General features: G+C 41.0%; 1 protein-coding gene across 1 annotated transcript in view; it reads left to right on the top strand.

Annotated features, from left to right (window-relative positions):
- Nucleotides 1–15,181, top strand: part of CUNH11orf97 (chromosome unknown C11orf97 homolog) — a 15,617-nt gene extending 436 nt beyond the window's left edge. Inside the window, exons 2-3 of the mRNA XM_040630637.1 lie at nucleotides 4,266–4,370; nucleotides 15,000–15,181. Of these exons, the coding sequence (XP_040486571.1) occupies nucleotides 4,266–4,370; nucleotides 15,000–15,181 (287 nt within the window). The remainder of the gene's footprint in view (nucleotides 1–4,265; nucleotides 4,371–14,999) is intronic.

Raw genomic sequence — 15,181 nt, 5'->3', positions numbered from 1 at the left:
TGTGTGTGTGTGTGTGTGTATATAATTATAAAAATCTGTACTATATAAATTTGAAGTTTATATATGAGAAAATATAAAATTTATGAACATCTATATATATATATATACACACACACAGAGAAACATGTGGATCATTTTTGCCAGTTCCTTCATTTTACAGACCAGGAGACTGAGGTCTAGACTGGAAGAAATGAAGTGACTTGCCTACAGTGACTCAGTCAATGCTAGAGAAGTACTTAAAACACTTAACCTCCCTGTCTTGGACTCTCAGTTCATCAGTTATTACTACCTGGTGCTTTTAGAATCTCACAATTACAGGCCACATTCTAACACATGGTTTCCTTCCTTGCCTTGCCAAACACACAAACAATATTCAAGTGAGTAAAGGCGGTTCTGGCCCAGAGTCATGACCAACGTGGCTGAAGCTTGAGTCGGCTCCAGGCCTCGGCGCTCATCCATACTGTTCCATGAATTTATATTTCACAGTCCCTTGTGCTCTACAGGTTTTCAGGAAGTGCTACGGAATGATGATGGGGAAATAATAAGCCAAAGAGGAACGCCAGCAGTTTCTGGCCCTTCTGCATCGCCTCCTTGATTGCCTCTCTAGAGACCAGTCTCAGGTTGCAGTGACCCCAGGAGGCAAGGTGGGGCTGAAACAGCTCCACGGCTTCTCTGCCTCAGGGGGCCACACACCCTGCTCCCCAGACACCTCATTAAGGAGCTGCAGAACCAGGGTCTCCTAGAGAAAGGGCCTTTTCCCTCAGCATCCGCCCCAATATGACTAGGATACCTCCTCATTCCTTTGATTATCAACAGCATGCAGAGGCCTTACCTAGAGCAACTAAATTCAGTGTATTTAAGTATTCAATATATTTAAGTAAGTCCTTACTCTGACTTCAAGTTGTGTCTGGGAATTTTCCTATTAAAGATGTTAGAAATGAAAGGTTCTTTAGTCCTGTGGAGTCCTGTAGGAGTAGAAGGTAGAATTAATCATTCACTCATCAATTCAACAAATGCCGAGGCCTTACTACATGCCAGGCATTGGGCAAGTTGCAGAGAAGTGAGTGATGGATTAAGGCATGTGTCCAAACTTTGAGGACATCAGAAAGTCAGGGTCGGGGCATAGAGCGCTCTTGCCTCAGCCTCCCAGAGAACCTCCTTTTAGGGCCTCAACCTGAGTAGAGCCAAGCTATTCACACCCACATGAAGTACCCATTCGATTGTCAAATGTTTTCTGGGAAAGTCTTCTGTCTCTCTGCAGCTTCTATTCCCTAATCACAGATCTGGTCTGAAATATACACAGATGAAATGTGGGCCTTTCCCAGTAAAACATCCTTAAATTGTATGAAGGTGGCTCTTTGAACAGCCACCAAATCTTTCAGACTTCAGGTCATCTTTAAATTACTTTGTAGCACTCTCCCCATGCTGGCTAACTTCTTCCAACGTTCTCCAGTTTATTAAATCACTGAATCCAGTATTGTAGCTATGATCAGTTTAGGACAATGTGCTGGGACTATTACCTCCTTTGATCTGAACATTCTACTTCTATTAAATGGACCCAGAATCAATTAGCTGTTTCAGCAGGCACATCGTATTATTAATGCATATAACAAATGCAGTCTATGACATCCTTAGTTTCTCTTTCCCCTGTTGTCCAATTGAAAACATTTGATCCAAGCTTTTTCTATCTGTTATTTATGCAGTTAATTTGTTTCATCCTAAATACAAGTTGTTATATTTATCCCCATCAGTACCATTCTATGAATTTAAGCACTTCATTCCAGGTATAGAAGCAGCCCTTTGAGTCCTGAGTTTAGCAAGTGTGTGCCATTCTCACAATCCGTGACTAGGCAGTTCCTCCCTATATCCAAATTAGCAAACTAGGTGGTAGTCCCAACAGTTCCAAGGAGAGTCTCTGGAAGTCCCTGACCTGTCATTCAGTATCTTCGGCGTGGGCATTCTGCCTCCTACAAATACACTTTAACAAATGCCTTGCTGAAATGCAGATACACTGTGGCTATGACATCTTCCTAATCTAGCTAGTTTAGTAACTTGAGTTTGGGAATGTCAGGTAGGCATGGCTTTTAATTTTTATGGCCAGTTTAGTGATTTCTGAGAGTTACTTTCTCAACTATAAAATAGGAATAATTATATCTGCCCACAGTGTGATTCTGAGAAAGGGAAATAATATATGTAAGAAGCTAATAATATATGTATGGTAGCATCCAATGAATTATAGCAATTATTATTAACTCTTTACAAAAGAAAGCAGTTTAGTCTGGAATAATATTGTTCTTAGTAGTCCTCAACACTTAGGGATCACTGTTTCTCAATATCTGTACTCACAAGCCATCTGTTGGCTAACCCACTCAAAATGTCGGTAAAGATCAGCATCAAACTTCTATGTTAGACTTTGTAGATTTTTTTTTCTTTTTTTCTTCTTTCCTTCTCTCTTTCCTGCTCCTTCCTTCCTTCCTTCTTCATTTCCATCCTTCCTTCCTTTCCTTCTTGGAGCGGGGAATATTTGTCTATACTAAGCTCTTTGCTACTCTAATTTTTCATAGTTTCTCAAAACCTTTAGTGATTTCCTCTGTAAATTCTTGGAGCAGCAGGGCTGAAATTCATCAAGAGACTTGAACTTAGAGCAGGGGATCTCTTCTGTTCTACTGAACTGTTACAGGATTTTCTTCCTTCTTAACCATGTTTCTTAAACCTTTTTCTGCCTTAGGACCATGATTTAGCCAAAAAAATTGAAACCAAAGTTAAGCTTGAGTAAAGCTAACCTCCACCTCATTTTCCTATGACTCCTAACTTTTGGGAAACAAAAATGAGATGCAGAAAGTATCTAATTCTACCTTGATCGTGTCTGAGGGTGTGCTTGAGTCTTCATGACCAGGAGGGACCCAGGACCACAGCCAGAGGCAGTAATCTCTTACCCCATTTGGGCCAGTCTGTACACAAGTCAAATCTATTCACTTGTGTTTTTTATTGGTTAGTCTGGGAAAGATGAGGCACCTGCTGTTGTGAGTTTAAAGTCACATCTTAAATAGCTAAAGTATTGGGTTGGTTAGGTTTTCCATGGTTCCTTGCATTGAGCTGTTGAGTATTACGACTAGAGCTACTGGTTCCCTGACATTCGCAAGGCTGTGCTGGCATCCATGCACAAGAATGGTCTTTGAGCTCCATCTAATGTAACAATGCTGAGTTCTTCTTGAACACACATTTGGTCTATTACTATGCCAGATTCTGCTCGGGGACTTTCATGAACTGAACAGAAAACATCCCTGCCCTACGGTATTTATGGTCTTATAAGGAAGACATATATTCAACTAAGAGTTGCATAAATAATGGCATACAAAACAAATGAAGACATACACAAATTGTAATAAATGAAATGAAAGAAAAGAGGAGAGTCCTATGCAAAAAAGTATCCTGGAACATTTCCGGATTTTAGAGTCAGAGAAAGCTTCCCCAAAGAACTGACCTTTAAGCCTAGACTAGAAATTTGAGTAGAAATTACCCAGGCAAAAATATTAGGAGAAAGGCAGTTCAGGCACAAAATAGAATGTACATAGGCTTTGATGTGGGAATGGACAGAAGGGCCTCAATGGAGCCCAGAGAGCAAGAGAGATGGGCTGACAGGAAAGACTGGGGAGACAGTGCCAGGTAGCACAGAACTCTGGGGGGTGAGCAGAAGAAATATTGCTAAGGTACTTAGAAAAAATAAGCCAGTCCTCCACAATAGCAGCGATGTCTATAGGGCCAGGCTTAGAGGCCAGGAGAAAGTCCTATGTCCATAAGTAATCCACTACTACAATTCATGTCTACCTCTCAAAATGATGACTCAATAAGGCTGAGGTTGTTCTGTGCTGTGTAGCTGGATTGTAGGCTCCATGGCCACACCTGTCTTATTCATTGCTTGTCCTCTGCCCCTAGCCAATGCCTGGCACAGAGTAGGTCATTAATAAGGATTTATCGAATAAATGAGTTTTCTTGAAGCTAATGAAAGACACTCCATGTATTTCTTCCTAACGCCTAAAATAGATATCTGACACTTAACCACAAAAGTTCAGGAATTATGTAAAAGTGTAAAGTCCCAAAAGAACCAGAAAGGGATCTTTCCAAAATAGAGTTGCAGGGTGAATCATCTGCTGTTTGTATGGAGGGATGTGTCTTTTTAAGAAATAGTTATTCATGTAGGTATAATGGCTAGAGAGTTTGCCATAATTTATGATAAATAACCAATTTTATTAATGTCTTTATAGGGAAGAAATTCTTGTATTCTGAGCCACATAAGAGAATTAAGGAAGTACTAGAAGAAGAACTTTATATTAAAAGAGATGAGTGCCACATTAAAAATCCACCTGCAGGTAATCTCAGTGACAAATGAAGCATATTTCTGAAATGAATATGAAATTACCTATTTGATGGTAGAGTGATCATTTTATTTATTACAAAACCATGCCTATCAAAAGGAAAATGGATCCTTGGGAACTTATTTTTATAATTTTATCATTATAACTTACAATTACAATTTTTATAATTATCTTGCCTGTGTCCAAATGAGCTTATATGTACAAAAAATGAGCTAGGTATCAGTACCTACATTGCTGTCCCACATTTTTAGTGGAATTATTTCTATTTAATGAGAAGTAGAATTTTTTCTAAGAAAAGCACAATAGCATCTTCAATCTTTATCAATATAAGTGTGACCAATAACAGTGGTTCCCAAAGTTTAGATTTCATCAGAATTCCCTGGGAACCAGCTAAAAGCATATTGCTGGGACCCATCCCTAGAGTCACTGGCTCAGTAGTTCTTGGGTGGGGGGTCAGCAATTTGCATTTCTACCAAGTTCCCAGTTGGTGTTGAGGCTGATGATTCAGGGACCCAATCTGAAGATCACTGACCCAGAAGAATCGAAGTCATTTAAATAGGTCAAATCATCCAAGGATTTTATTGTGTGTACATGTAGTTTATGGGTTGTCTGTCTAGGCATTGATAGTTCATTTGAGAAAATCATATGCTCTAGAAGCCCAGAATCCCTCACAGATTTTTAAAGTAGGCTCCACGCAGCCCAACGTGGGAATTGAACTCACAACACTGAGACCAAGACCCAAGCTGAAGTCAAGAGTCAGACTTAACTGAATGAGCCACCCAGGCGCCCCCCTCGCAGATCTTATTTTGAAACTACTAGAGTCCCTCCTTCTCATGATGCCTTCTCAATGATTACAAGGTGCACATATCACACTTTTCAAATCATCAGGTTTTTATTGCAAACCTCTTGGGTACCAGCATTCCTAGAAGAAAGAAAGGAACCATAACACATGACTCTTGAACTCAGAGAACTTGACATTTTCTGAGGAGGAGGAGGACTGTTGAATACCCAGCGGCTCGGGCCCAAATTCTCTAAGGATTCCTAAGCGCAGATGCTGCAGACCTAGAAGTGCATTTTTTCCCCCAACTCTGACGTATTTGCCCCCTTTCCATTGCAAAACCAGCCATGCAAACACGTTAGGCCTTCCGTATTGCCCATTCTTACAAAAGGAGAGACCAGCAAAATGGCCAATTTTATTCATACTGTGTCTAGAAGGAAAATACGATGTTTATTTTGTACTCTGTGAACCGATGCAGAATGACTTATGAAATTGTTTCTCCGAATCCAAGTCTACATGTACTATTCCCTAGTGGTTAAAAAGGGTTTAAGTCTTATACTAGCCTATTCTGGGGTTACTTTCATTTATACACATACAGATTTATAACATATATCAGTTAGATGGTGTATTATTCTTATTGAATAATAATAATTTTTCTAAGAAATCTTTTCAAATGTCCTTCATATAAAATGGAAATACTTGGGCTACGTTTTCATAACATCCACCAGAGGTCGCACAGAGGTGCTCTTTTCGCCTAGAAAATCCTTTAAAGCTGAGAGTAGATTCTGTAAGGTTAGGTTTTAAAGGGGCTTTAGTTACGGAAAACAAACTACTAATCTTTTTTCTTTTTCTGTTCTTTTTTTTTTTATTATTCATTCGACAGAGATAGAGACAGCCAGCGAGAGAGGGAACACAGCAGGGGAGTGGGAGAGGAAGAAGCAGGCTCATAGCAGAGGAGCCTGAGGTGGGGCTCGATCCCATAACGCCGGGATCACACCCTGAGCCGAAGGCAGACGCTTAACCGCTGTGCCACCCAGGCGCCCCTCTTTTTCTGTTCTTAAAAAAATAAATTAAAAGGCTGGACAGCCTGTGTCCTTGGCCACAACAGGGAGCCAGCACCTCGAGAGGGCGCCACGCCTCCTGCGTACTCTCGGCGTGGGCAGCTCTGGGCCAGCCACTGAACTTTCTATTGCAGGATTTTCGGACACATACTCCTTTAAATATATGATGAAAGCTGGGGCTCCTCTTTCTGGAGAGCACAGCTTGTCACTTACACACAGAAATCTGCATAGAACTTTTAGGGACTTGTCTGGCTCCGGTGGCAGCTCTTCCTGGATGTTAAGAGTAAGTACACTAGACCCATTGTCTCCACTTCTCCACTTCTTATTTACTCCTTCACCCATTGCAAATAGGCTTTGGTTTCCCCGACCCCAGGGAAACTGTTCTTTTCCAGATGGTGAATGACGTTCCTCGTGAAGGTCAAATCAGATGATCTTGAAAGTCTAATACAATCCAGAAACCCATCAAACTCAACTTCTCTGCCGCATCTGACGTAGTTGTTTACTCCCTCCCTTTGAGAACACTTTGTCAACTTAGCCTCCAGGTCAGCACGCCCCAATCTCCTGGTTTTGCTGGTATGACTCCCTGTCGTCTTTGCTGGCTCTCCCTCCTCATCACCTCTAAACTTTGGGGAGCTCAGTCTCAGGCCCTTCTCTTCATCTATATTCACTCCCTGAGTGATCTCATCCAGCCCTGTGTGCTAACAACTCTAAAATTTGTATCTCTAGCCTCTGCTTTCCCTGTCAAATCCCAAAAGCCTATTTAACTTCCCACCTGGATGTCTACTAGGCCTCTTGCCCTGAACATATCCAGAACAGAATTCTTGTTCTGTACCACTCTTCAAAAGCTCTTCCCCATTTCAGGAAAGGGCATCACCATTCACTCCGTCGCTTACGCCAAACACCTAGAAGTCAAATCTTCAAACTTCATATCCAGTCCCTCAGCTAATCCTGTCGAATCTACATTGGAAACACATCCTAAATCACCCCAACAGCAGCCTTGTCCAAGCCCCCATCATTTCTTGCAAGCTCAGAAGTAGCATCGTCTAGCACCTTCTACTGCTGTCCCCACAGTCCATTCTCTGCACAGAACCCAAAGGGATCTCTTACAACATAAATCATCGTACACCACCTCTATGTTCAAAATCCTCTGATGGCTGCTTATGATTCTTGGTCTAGATTTCAGTCCCCTTATACTGTTGTCTCACCTTTCTGAACTCAGCTCCTATATTTTCCCACCCCACTTTAGTCATACGGGTTTCCTTGATGTTCTGGAACATGCCAAACCCATTTTCACCCGAGAACCTTTCCACTTCCCCTAGACCATCAAAAGTCTCCCTCTTCAAGTTTCAGCGCAAATGTCACCTTCTCAGAAGTAACCTCTCTCCCAGGTTAAAGTAGAAACTACCCATTCCCCTAATTACTCTCTAATCTTTCTTAAAAAAATTTTTTTATTACATTATGTTAGTCACCATACAGTACATCCCTGGCTTCTGATGCAAAGTTCGATAATTCATTAGTTGCGTATAACACCCAGTGCACCATGCAATACGTGCCCTCCTTACTACCCATCACCAGTCTATCCCATTCCCCCACCCCCCTCCCCTCTGAGGCCCTCAGTTTGTTTCCCAGAGTCCATAGTCTCTCATGCTTCATTCCCCCTTCTGATTACCCCCCCTTTCTTTATCCCTTTCTTACCCTACCGATCTTCCTAGTTCTTATGTTCCATAGATGAGAGAAATCATATGATAATTGTCTTTCTCTGCTTGACTTATTTCACTTAGCATTATCTCCTCCAGTGCCGTCCATGTTGCAGCAAATGTTGAGAACTCGTTCTTTCTGATAGCTCAGTAATATTCCATTGTATATATGGACCACATCTTCTTAATCCAGTCATCTGTTGAAGGGCATCTCGGTTCCTTCCACGATTTAGCTATTGTGGACAATGCTGCTATGAACATTGGGGTGCATATGGCCCTTCTCTTCATTACATCTGTATCTTTGGGGTAAATACCCAATATTGCAATGGCTGGGTCATAGGGTAGCTCAATTTTTAACTTTTTAAGGGACCTCCACACTGTTTTCCAGAGTGGCTGCACCAACCTGCATTCCCACCAACAATGTAGGAGGGATCCCCTTTCTCCACATCCTCTCCAGCAATTGCTGTTTCCTGCCTTGTTAATTTTTGCCATTCTAACTGGTGTAAGGTGGTATCTTGACTTGAATTTTCCTGATGGCTAATGATTTTGAACATTTTTTCATGTGTCTGTTGGTCATCATTGGAAAAGTGTCTGTTCATATCTTCTGCCCATTTTTTGATTTATTTGTTTCTCGTGTATTGAGTTTGAGAAGTTCTTTGTAGATCTTGGATACCAGTCTTTTATCTGTAGTATCATTTGCAAATATATTCTCCCATTCCATGGGCTGCCTCTTAGTTCTCTCTAATCTTTTATGCCACCTTCTTCTTTCTGCTTTTTTTAAATCACAACCTGAAATCATGTATTTGTCTGTATACTTCTTTATTGACGGTCAGTCCCACAAGAACATAAGCTGCATGAGGACAGGGGCTTTATTTTGCTTACTACAAATCCTCATAAAAGGTGATATAGGTATATAAGATTCCCATTTTACAGATGAGTAAACGGACATTTTGAGAGGTTTCTACTGTCCGAGGTTATGCATTAAGTAAGTGGCAAAACTGGATTCCAAAACTCAGGCCTGATCCCGAATCCCATTGGCCTTCCATGCACTATCGTGTTTCCACCGATGTACTATGACCAAGTCCCGTGGGTCCTGTTCTGCCCTTGAGATTTCTGCACCATTTGACATAATTGATGGTTCTCTCCTTAAACCTTGTTTTTTCCTCAAATTCCTTGACACTAAAATGTCCTTTTTCTTCTCTTCTCTGGGTATTTCTTCTCATCCTCCATTGAGAACTTCTTTTCACTCACCCGCATTCCCAAATATTGATGCCTACCAGGGTGTTACCCACAGTCTTCTAATCTTGTTCTATTGGCTCTCCCTGGATCATCTCAGCTATTCCCATTGTTTCTACCACTACCTCACTGTGATATGTCTGTATCTGAAGTCTGTGTCCAGGCTCAATTTCTCTTACTGGATGTCCCATAAGTACTTAAGGTCAACATGTCCAAAATGAAACTCATACCTCTCTTCGACTTACTCCTTCCCATATATCATCCACCCAAATGCATGACGTGGCATAATGTCCAAGTCCAAAACCGCAGAGCCGTCCTCCGTACCCGCTCCAGCTCAGCACGCCTTACATTTAACTAGGCTGTCAGGGGTATCTTAGTTTGGCTCAGGATCCCAAACGGTTGACCCCTATGCCAGGCTCATCTTGCAAACATATAGACATATTTATTTGTTCTGCATTGTTTTTTTTTAAATATGTGAACCAGTTGTCAACATTGAAAAAATTAAGACTTTTTACATATGAATCTAGATTTCTAGATTATCTTGGGTGAAGAGGGGGGAGGGAGGAGAAAGAAAGATGTGACAGCCAAGTTGACGTTCACATGTGGCAGCAGAGACTGGAGTTGGCTTACGCTGCCCTAGCTGGCCTGCCCACTCTGTTACCCATCCACATGAAGGTCCCTAGCCAGGTGGGGCATATCACAAACTCTTCGTGTTCACCCTTCCACTGCAGACTTCCTCCTCTCATGGTGGAACTAGGAAAAAAATGCGTTTCTCTTCTATCCATGTCTCCAACAAAAGTGGAAAAAAATAAAAGGAGTAGAAGAGCCAATTATTTCTTACCCCTGGCCTGCTTAACTAACTTATATTACCTGCCTGGCCTTTCTATATATATATTTGTTTAGTGACTATGGATAAACAGTATGTACTATTTCTTGGATATACCCAAGTCTATCTGAATTCGAGGGACCCCAAGGTATATGCATGTGTCCAAGTGTATTTGTGCAGCAATGTATGCATTAACCGGATTTGTTTAAATTTTTAAACGGTCAAGTCTACATTCCTGCACAACAATCTGATTGATGAAAGTGAGATTTCAGTAAGTGTCCAGACTGGATTTTCCCTCAACCATTGATAAAGCACCAAAACACTGGGTCCCATAGGAAGTATGGGTGAACTTACCAAAAAGCTTATACCATCTATTAGGAGGGGGATTTGTCTGAAGTTAAGCAACTGAAATCATAGCATGTTTTCTTTGTGACAGAGCTAATGAGGACATCATGGAAGTGCCTGGAAACAGTGGACTTCAGTTTTTTCTGTGCTTTCCCCCTTTTCCTTTGGTTGAATAAAGTGGTATAAGATCAAAGTTTTCTTTTTCTTGGGTTGAATGAAATAAGTAAAAAGTCTGAGATTCATTAATTAGCTTTTATGGATGGTTAACAGAGCAAACATTACATTTCATCTGGGGTATTTTTGTTTGGGTGGCAATAGGGAACTCAGGAAAAAGAGCTGTTGGTCTTCTGGGACCTTCAGCTAAATGAGATCCTACCTACTCATGTGGTTGTGTTGTGACGGCAGTTAATAAGACATCGCCTGTAAGGACAGTGACATGACCAAGATGTTCCAGGTGGTTGATACCTGACACTTGGATCTAGGGAAGGGCATCGGTGACCACAGGAAAAATGAGCTGCCAGGCCCCTAAGCCCTCTCCTCTGGGATTTGGATTCCTTCCTGGCTCCGGATGCAGAGAAAGGTGGGCTCAGTGAGAAGCACTGGAGACTGGGGTGAGGGGAAGGACAGTGGAGGGTGTCTATATATATATATGTATATACGAACACACACTGATGATGGTAATAGAAGTATTAATAATACTACTATGATTATTTTTTACAGTTTTTACAAATTATCTCTTTCAGTCCTTGCAGTGACCCGTATTCTTATTATTCCCATTGTGCAGATCTGGGCGCTGAGGCTCAGGGAGTTACAGTGACTTGTCCTTTGTCACACATAGGCTTGTCAGGAGCTGACCTCCTTGCTCTTAGCCCTTGGGCTATACAGTCTCTTCTGAAACATAAGCTTATGTTTTCCGAGAGGAAAAAAGACTTGAAATTGTACTGGTAGCAAATAGTATTCTCTTCAGTAAAAGAAAGGTGGGCACAATATTTTCCAGGTTCTGCCTCAGTTTAGGTTCAAACCTGAGGCAGAACAGCCTTCAGAGGCTTTACGCATTCCTGTCAGATATGGACAGGGTCTGGGAGCTACTCAAAAAGGTTCTCATCATCCCGACACATAAATGCCATTATCTGGCCAAATCTTCTGTCAGATGCGAATGGGATTTCGGGCCACTTATGGAACTTTCTGGATAAGTAAGAATTTAGCTAACATCATCATTCACATATTCTTAGTGATTTCCTGAAGATTTTCCCCTCCTTAGAACTTTTTAAAAAGAAGAGGTAAGCTTGTAAGACTTGCGTTATCAGACTATTGTTTTCATCTTACCATTTATCTTAAAATTATTTCTACATTTCTGAGAACTTTTGTAGAGGACTTTGTGGAAATTCATGTTTTAATTTGATGTTTTCAAATTGCAAGAGCTTTTATATTTTTTCTGGCTGAAACCTGCAGAGGTTCTAGTAATCATGAAAATTTTGATTAATAAACTTTACTAGTTTTCTCCTACACAACTTCTCTTTTTTCAATGAATTTCAAAAGTGTCCTGCTCTATCCATGACTTTATGTCTACATGTCCCTGAATGCATAAAAACTTAATTTTGAATCTGGTTTATTTATTACACTTAGTACCAGTTTAGAAAATGTAAAAGATCACTCAGCAAGTGTGGATATGTTTGTTATTCATTAATTCATTCAACAAAAATATTTGGTGTACCTACAATATAAAAGGAATTTACTAGACACCAAAGTCATGTCAAGATAATTACAGAGCCTAGAAGTCACCAAAGATAAATTTAAATTACTTACATTTTTCTCCCTGTGGTCAAATCTCTGACCGTGTTTACACAAAGGAGACACAGGTGATATAGCTCCAGACTGGCTTTTCAAGCTCCAGTGTTCATTACTCAGAGTCAGAGACAGCTGAAGGAAACAAAAATATTTTTGAAGGGTGAGCTTATCTTCCCTGAAAGACCAGGCCAGTTCCCCCTGGCTAAAATTTCTAGCATCAAGTCATGGTTTAGTAACTTTACATTTCAGGATAAAAACACACCTAGAAAGATCGCTGAGTAGAAGGGGTTGGGGGCAGAGAAGGGAAGAGAAAAGGCTCTCCAGAAGATTCTGGCTTCCAGAAGGGATTTACTTCCTTTCTCTTAGCTTTTCTCTTGTTTTGCCACTCTTTCCTTTTCAGGTTGTGTGCCAACACTGTGCCTCCCTGGCTCTCCTCCCCTCTTTGTCTTTCTTCTGCCTTCTGGAATGCACATGCCCAAAACAGAGGGAGTTGGATTTCTCTTCAAAGAAGGTGCTCCGAAGGACACTTGGGCTTCTTTCCTGACCTCTTTTTCTCCAGTTGAACATATCACCTTCTGTAATTTCTTCACCCAAACATCACATCAAATCAAAGTAGTGCTGTTTTTTCCAGCAACCTCTGTTCCTGAGTATAGCAAATCCTTATGCATAACTATATTTTGCTTTTACTTTTCTCACGCATTTCTGAGCAACTACATTTACATTTGAGGTATTTTCCCTATTAAGTTGTAAACTTCCAGATATTCCTGGATTCCAGATTGCCTCTGAAAGAGCACAATTTGATTAGATTAGTGTGGCTTTTCTAATTTAATGTGGTTTTTCTACATAGTTCTGCCTCCTGATTTCAAACTGTTTTCCATTTACCAGCACTTCTCTCAATGTGGAACAAATCTAAATCCATTTCTATGGTTTCTTATTGGGGGTTGTACACAGGAGGCATTTAATAAATATCTTTGGACTCCTAAATCTGGGAACCTATTATCCAGAGGCTGGAAAGCAGCTCTTTTCTGTCTCCAGACAGGATAGAAGAAGAGGAAACTGGCTGGAAGGGTGGGGGAACGATTTGGGTTAGATATAAGGAACAGCTTAAACTTTGTAAGGTCTTGACAGAAGGGGATTGTGGAGACTTCCTTGAAGGTCTTTGAGGAGACGGGAAGAAATAAACTTTGCCAGACAGCTTCAGCTATTCCATTCAGGAGTGGGGAGGGAAAGACAAGTATCGACGTTCCATTTGAATGAGTCAGTTCATTGCTCGTGCCTCTAGAAACAGAATCCGAGTCCATGCTTGGACAGGAAAACCATTGTCCCTGTAAAAATAATAGCTACCATTTATTGAGTGCAGAGCCCTTTAAATCCATTTCATCCAAATCCTGTAATGATTATTTGAGCTAGATATTATCGCCATCTCAAAACTGAGGAAACGGAGATGTGGTGTGTTCAATAACCTGACCAAAGCTATGCAACTGGCAGGTGGTGAAGCAAAGACTGAAAGCCAGATCCCCTCTGAACCCAAACACCATGTCCCTAATCACTATACAGTCCCGAATCCTTTAGGGAGGAATCAGAGGTGAGCGTGGATACCAGTAGGTAGCCTTGGATCCGTGGAGAATATTCGGGCATGATAATTTGCAGCTTCAGAAATGGTAAAAACAACGTATTTAACTAACCTGAATAACCTTACGTGACTTGGGTCACAGTTGTCTACATGACAGATTTTCACCAAAAGCTTGTTGACTGACTCTCAAGAGGTAAATAAGTGCTTTTAGGATACGGAGGACAATCCAGTGCAGATGAAAGCTAAAACAATGCTTCCTGAAGGGTATCAGGACTTAAAGCTACGATTTGGTTTGTATCAATGCACAGACCTCGTGTTCCGCGTATTTGTCTCTGGTGTTTTCCAGTGAGCTTGTTGTTTTCATTCAAGGAGGGATTAAACCGCATCTAGTTCAGGATTAAGAAGTTGTGGTCCATATATACAATGGAATATTACTGAGCTATCAGAAAGAACGAATTCTCAACATTTGCTGCAACATGGACGGCACTGGAGGAGATAATGCTAAGTGAAATAAGTCAAGCAGAGAAAGACAACTATCATATGATTTCTCTCATCTATGGAACATAAGAACTAGGAAGATCGGTAGGGGAAGAAAGGGATAAAGAAAGGGGGGGTAATCAGAAGGGGGAATGAAGCATGAGAGACTATGGACTGTGAGAAACAAACTGAGGGCTTCAGAGGGGAGGGGGGTGGGGGAATGGGATAGACGGTGATGGGTAGTGAGGAGGGCACGTATTGCATGGTGCACTGGGTGTTATACGCAACTAGTGAATCATCGAGCTTTACATCGGAAACCGGGGATGTACTGTATGGTGACTAACATAATATAATAAAAAAACATTAAACCGCATCTAGTTCAATCTAGTTCAGTCTTTTAGAAGATTGCTGAATGTATTTGATGAATTAATATGGTAACTTTTGGTTATATTGTCTTCGGAAATATTTGTACTTTGAGGAATTAAATTAGAATCAGTTAAGGCTGACCTCATGAAGTGTCTATATTAACTAATTTATTTCTGATCCTTTTGTGTTTTGTTGTATATGTTTCTATATTGACTTTTCATCTATATCTTCAGGGGCCAGCTAAATGATCTAACAGCACTATAGAGGTTTAACTGCCTATGGAATATTTGAATGAATGAACTGGAATAAGAGATTAAACAAATGCTAAAGACTTTGGGTGGTTTGATTAATCAAACAAAATAAACCTCCACCCAAATGACTGAAAAAGTAGTCACCCAGTAAAGACTTCTAAAATACATTGTGCTGAAAAGGAACTAAGCTAATAATTGTCATCTTGCTTCTGAAAATATTGACAGTGGCCCTGGAAGGGATTTGGAGCATTAAAAGGAATCTCCCTGTGGGAGGCTTGAAGCCAGGACTGCCGAGCAGAAACAGTTTGCTGCCACAAGCCAAGTACTACTATTCGAGGCACGGAGGGCTGAGAAGTAAGATCCTGATACTCTTGACTTCTACTGAAAGCCCTGAGTGTGCTGATTAG

This window comes from Ursus maritimus, unplaced genomic scaffold (genome assembly GCF_017311325.1).
Source record: "Ursus maritimus isolate PB19 unplaced genomic scaffold, ASM1731132v1 scaffold_16, whole genome shotgun sequence".
Taxonomy (NCBI): domain Eukaryota; kingdom Metazoa; phylum Chordata; class Mammalia; order Carnivora; family Ursidae; genus Ursus; species Ursus maritimus.
This window is presented reverse-complemented; position numbering and strand designations above follow the sequence as displayed.